General features: G+C 28.4%; 1 protein-coding gene and 1 pseudogene across 1 annotated transcript; one reads left to right on the top strand and one right to left on the bottom strand.

Moving 5' to 3' along the window:
* Window positions 1–1,605: 1,605 nt before the first annotated feature.
* LOC113558222 lies at window positions 1,606–4,287 on the top strand. The gene is made up of 3 exons (XM_026963716.1): window positions 1,606–1,689; window positions 1,935–3,100; window positions 4,170–4,287. The coding sequence occupies exons 1-3, from the start codon at window positions 1,606–1,608 to the stop codon at window positions 4,285–4,287; spliced, it is 1,368 nt and encodes a 455-aa protein (XP_026819517.1).
* A 196-nt stretch (window positions 4,288–4,483) lies between these two features.
* On the bottom strand, window positions 4,484–5,821 carry LOC113558223 (annotated as a pseudogene).
* Window positions 5,822–5,980: the final 159 nt, after the last annotated feature.

A 5,980-nucleotide genomic window follows, 5' to 3' on the forward strand; every position in this document is an offset into this window, starting at 1 on the left:
AAAAAAAAACTTTAATTTATTTAAACGTCAACACAAAATAAATTAATAACTTCTTTTAATTAAAAAAAATTAAATTAATTATAATCTATATTTATATTATTATATTAATTTTGTTTTCATGTTACGTTATAAAAATATAAAAAAATTTTAATTAATTTAATTAACATTATAAAATGTACTATTTTAAAAATACTGTTTTGTGTTCTATAGCTGTAAACACTAGTGAGTTTTTAAATGCTTTATTTTAATCATAAGAAGTCAGAGCTAATATCATTATAAAAATATATTTTGAAAATTATTTAAAAGAAAACAAAAATATTTTATTTTATAGTAATTTTTTATATTTTAGGATGCAATTTAATTCTTTTTAAAAATTAAAAAAACCTAGAGGTTATAAAAAAATTAAATTGTTTGTAATAAAATTATATAAAGGATATGTGAAAAATTGCTTAATAAATATTTAAGTTAATATAAAATAATTATGAATACTTAATTGATAGATAATAAGTTGGACAGTTGGACCATTTTTTATTACCATTACCAAAGAAGCCTTCAATTTCTTATTTTTATTTTAAATGTTAAAAATGTAATTCCTAACATTGTTATTATTTTACAACAGAAAATAAGCATGAAAAGTTAGATATTCCATATAGTAAGTAAGAGTACTAGGTCAATATAGTACTACAAGTATATATTTATATCAACCGTATACAATATAATACATAAATTAATTTAGGTTATATGTGGAAATGGGCTAGTGTAGCATATTATTCTGATAATGTAAACCTTATAATATATACATTATTCAGCCAATTTACATACTAACCCATATTCTGTGGAAAAATTATGAACTTTTAACAAGGGCCTTGCTTCACATGACATCGATACTTATACTCTAATTGTAAACTGATGTCATTGATATTGTAGATGTGATAATGTAGTGTACATTGGTACACTCAATTAAAAATAATAAATGATTTTAATTAATTAATTTTATCAACTGTTAATGAATAGCAACCAATAGGGGGCAGTTATTCTATAAAAAAAATCAAATCATTTCAATCAAAAAAATTATTCAGGAAAATTAAGTATTTTTAAATTATTAATCCATTAATCATAATTAATCCTTTTGCTGAACAACTATGAAAACAATATTTAAAACAATTCGATTTTGGGTGGTGTTTTGAATTGTAAAAATATGTGTCGAACAATACGTTATAAAATACATGTGATCATTCATACCTACTGTAATACAAAACATTTGAAGTAAATACCTACACTCATTGGCCTTATTAATTTGACTTCTTCTATACTCCGTTTCACGAGAGAAGGTACACGTTTTTTCGTCCGTCGATGCGCATCTCCCACCAATGTCGCCCGTTCGTTCACGATCGTAAAATGTTCCGGCTGCGGTCGGCAACGACTCGTTCGCATACGTAGCGCTGCTAACGTACATAACAAAATTTAAACGGCAACTGCTGTCTATAATACAACTCTAACCGCGTAACACGTACACACTGTATACATCTACATACCTCCGATTTTATCGCACTATTCTGTTTGTTTTTTACTTTTTGTTTTTTGCAATTTAATTTGTAAATAATTATGAATGCTGCCGTAGAAGAAAATGTGCCTAGCACATCGTCTAAGCCAACACCATCGCCCGTGAAAAAAAATAAAAAAGGAAAGGTAAGGTATCTCTAAATTATTAAACATTATTTGTTATACCAGTGGCGTATTTTATGGTCTTAATAATTTATTTTACCCTCGTGAATAATAATTTAGTGTTCCACCACCCTAAAATTAGGTCAAATACGCCACTGTTTTATACAATATTGAAAATATTTTAATTTTTTGAATAATTTAATTGTTACAAGTACGTAACTCGTCGTAAACACATAATATTGATAAAGGCAATTTTATTATTTTTTTAGTTTGTCGGAACCAGTCAGAAAACACTTATTATTAATTTGTACAAAAAGTATCTACTGGAACAACCAACAATGAAATACATCGATCTAATGATGTCGTTGTCGACTGATACGGGGTTCGGTTTACGCACAATAAGAAGTACTGTTAAGGAGTATAAAGAAACAGGAGTAGTGTCCTCACCAAACAAAAAAAAAATACGATCTACAGTTATTGAAAAAATTGATGATTTCAATAAGAACGCGATTCGCCAAAAAATACACAGCTTCTGGTTCAGACGAGAAATACCTACACTGATGAAAGTTTTGGCGGTTATTAACGAAGATTCTGAACTTCCAAATCTATCTCGTAGTGGTTTGTATCGGTTGTTAGCTGACTTAAATTTCGAATTCACTAAAAGAAATAGAAATAGTGCATTAACAGAGAGGAATGATCTGATATTATGGCGTAGACGTTTTATCCGAGATATAAGACGTTATAGAAATGAAGGTCGAACAATTTATTTCTTAGATGAGACTTGGGTAAATGCCGGGGAGTGTACGAACAAAGTATGGGTCGACAACACCGTAAAATCGTGCCATGATGCATTCATAAAAGGACTAACGACTGGGGCCAAGAATCCTACAGGTAAAGGCAAACGATTAATTGTTCTACATATTGGTTCATCTAACGGTTTCGTCGAGGGTGGTCTGCTGTGTTTTGAATCAAAAAAAAATTCAGCCGACTACCACGACGAAATGAATGGTGATTCATTTTTTGAATGGTTTTGTAGAGTCTTACCTCTATTGAACGAAAATTCTGTGATAGTGATGGACAATGCGTCGTACCATTCAGTGAAAAAAGACTCAATACCAACAAAGTCTTGGACAAAAAATAAAATCATTCAATGGTTGCAAGACAAGAATGTAGAGATTGACAAAACATGGCTCAAAATTGAACTGTTAGACAAGGTTCAACAGTTTCAACCTGTTAATAAATACGTCATTGACGAAGAAGTAAAAAAATATAATAAAATTGTCCTACGTTTACCACCGTACCATTGCGAATTAAATCCAATTGAATTAGCATGGTCGGTGGTAAAAAATCACGTGAGGCAGAACAATTCTACGTACAAATTGAGTGATGTACGGCAATTGTTGATAGATGGAGTTAAAAAAGTTTCTCCGGAAATGTGGGCCAATTTTGTAAAACACACCATCGCAGAAGAAATAATAGTAATAGCGACGTGGATCTTTTTGAAATTTTGTGAGAATTATTTGTTTTTTACCAGTTTATTTCATATTTTTAATTTCTGCTAATATATTATTATAATATTTTGATTCTGTAAATACATACGCCAAATTTCCATTACATTAATTAATTTATTGAAACTCACATATTCATAATGAAAATATATTTTAATAGACTATGAATAATAACACTTTAATACACATTATTACACGTGTACACGAAAAGTGATTGTACTGTACTGAAATTTAAAATTATACGACATCTGTACACGTGCTTTCTTGTAAGAATCCCTACAAATATTTTATCAAAAACTTAACTAAAAGAAACACTCATTGATGAATAATGTTTAAATTACCCGGTTTATGTATAAAATCAATGTTTTAAAAAAAATATTTTGATTTTATTGAATAGGTATGGATAATGTTTATATTATCCGAGTAATGTGTTCCCTACTGACTTTTCATACTCTACCCCTAACATACCTATATAATATATATATATATTATATTTCAAACTCTTTAACACGATAAAATTAAATCATATATTTCGTTTTAATTCATAAAAATAAATAGAATAAGGTTAGGTAATACCTGTCCTAACTTTGGTAATATTATTTTCATTCAATGTGTTCTCTGTATTTAGTTGGATTTGAAAATGTTCCAAATTATTCAGGTAAATATCATCTGTGAGTTATTGTAATGAAAAATATAAAAAACTTGTAGTTTTACATGATTAAGAATAAAATAAATAAACAGTGGCGCCGGATCACAAAAAAAAGGTGTGACAACATTGAATTATGACACCCACCCCAATAGGTACATTTAGGTGAGTGGTTGGGGGATCCCCCCCCCAAAAAAAAACTCAAATTTTTTAGTATTAATACAAGTAAAAAAAAAATCATTTTGATAAAATTGATCATAAAAATGTATATGTATTATAAAAAAAAAACTGTTATAATGTAGACATAAAGTTATATCCTTTTCACAAGAAATTAACATCTATGATTCCAGCCGCTCTTCCCCCATTGTACTTCGTAATCTAGTTTTTATCAGCTTCAATTTTGAAAATGCTCTTTCGGGTGATGTACTTGACACCGATAGTGTTAGAACAATTGACAGAGCTTCATAAACAGAAGAAAATATATCTTTCAGGCCATTTAAATAAAACACATTATATGTATGACTTATTGTGTTTTCAATACAGAAATGATTGTCGTTTATTTCTTCATCGTGGTTAATATTATTTTCATCTACATCATCAGTTTCATCAGGTATAATTGAAACAATATCATCACCATGAAGTTTTTTGGGAGTTTTGTCAATGATTAAAATTTAAAATATATATTTACATATTGTAAATATTCATGTCTTAAGTCTTTAGCTGAAACAATTTTTTTATAAATAGCCTCCAACTCATAAAAACCATCAATTGGCATTCTACAATTATTTTCAGCGATCTGCTTAATTCTTGTTCTTTTAAAAAGTGAAATGTTAATTAAGTTAAAAATTAATAATGGAGACGAGTTTTGCATTGAAGCAGTTTCATCAAATGACTGACCAACAAGATTTTGTGTCCAGTTTAACTTCATTTCTTCACAATTATCATTAAACATAGTGAAAAGATGCTGCCCAATTGTAAGGAGTGTTTCACGTATTGCAACGAGTCGTTTACATATGATTCCTTTATTAATATATCGAATTACAATAGATAATTGTTCTTTTCTTGATATATCAAACGTAATGTCTAATGAAACACTGAAATATGTAGCACTTAATAGTTCTTGTTGAATGATGTTACGAATATTTGTTAATATAGCTTGAATTAACTGATTCTGCTTTTGCCAGGATAAAAAGTTTTGTGTTTTTCTACCTTTTATTTTAACTTCAGTTATATGTGATGCTAAAGCTGGAGAGTATTTAGCTAAAAGTGCAGCTAGATCTTTGATATTTCCTTGAATATCCTCGTTTTTATTTTCTTTGTGCCCGCGAAAAGACAAACAATGTCTGCCAAGAAATAGTGATATCTATTAAATGTATAATTATTTCTTTGTTGTGTGCAATATGTGTCTTAACATCTATCAAAGAGTGGAAAAGCAGCTTGTCTGTATGCTACTTTAATAGATGCCATGATATGTTTGTTAGTTGTTTCATGTAATTTTATTTTCATTTCAGCATTTTGAAAGTTGGTATAGCCTTTTTTAACCCAACTGGATTGACTAGTTCGACCAAAAAGTGCACAATAATGACAATAAATACTATTTTATAACTTAGAATAAGACAGCCATTTTCTTCTAGTAATTTCTCCACTTGGAGATTTTTTCCAGTACCAGTTTTCATGAAATAATCTTCCTGAACTGTTTTTAGGAAAACATTTATTGGAAAAATCATTTGATGACGGTTAAGAAGATCCATTTTTAAAAAATAAATCTATAAATTCAGGTGTAAGATCATTTAATTGACTAAAACGGCTGGATCATTGCCAAATCTTAAAACTTAAAATCAATTCTGTTAACAAATATATTAAAATGTTATTTTTAATTTTATTAATTCTGACTTTCACTATTGATTGAATTATTTCTTATACCACTGTTTCTTACATTAACTTCTTGTAAATATGTTGTGTTTTTATCATCACTTTTAAAATTTAATAATTCATCTTCCATTTCAATGATGGATGTTATCGATAATATTAAATATACAACCACAAAACTGCGAATGCACATATACATTTTACGTGCAACACCATGACCGTCTTGCGTGGTCATTGGTTATTATTTAAGTAAACTTATTCCATTATTATTAAAATAGGTACTATTTAATAT

This window comes from Rhopalosiphum maidis, chromosome 3 (assembly GCF_003676215.2).
Source record: "Rhopalosiphum maidis isolate BTI-1 chromosome 3, ASM367621v3, whole genome shotgun sequence".
NCBI lineage: Eukaryota > Metazoa > Arthropoda > Insecta > Hemiptera > Aphididae > Rhopalosiphum > Rhopalosiphum maidis.

What these genes read in the sequence shown, in the direction of transcription:
- LOC113558222 (XM_026963716.1), top strand. Translation starts at nt 1,606, where the DNA reads ATGAATGCTGCCGTAGAAGAAAATGTGCCTAGCACATCGTCTAAGCCA. An exon ending in AAAAAAATAAAAAAGGAAAG is followed by an intron (nt 1,690 to 1,934) that starts GTAAGGTATCTC and finishes TTATTTTTTTAG; the next exon opens with TTTGTCGGAACCAGTCAGAA. An exon ending in AAAAAAGTTTCTCCGGAAAT is followed by an intron (nt 3,101 to 4,169) that starts GTGGGCCAATTT and finishes CTATGATTCCAG; the next exon opens with CCGCTCTTCCCCCATTGTAC.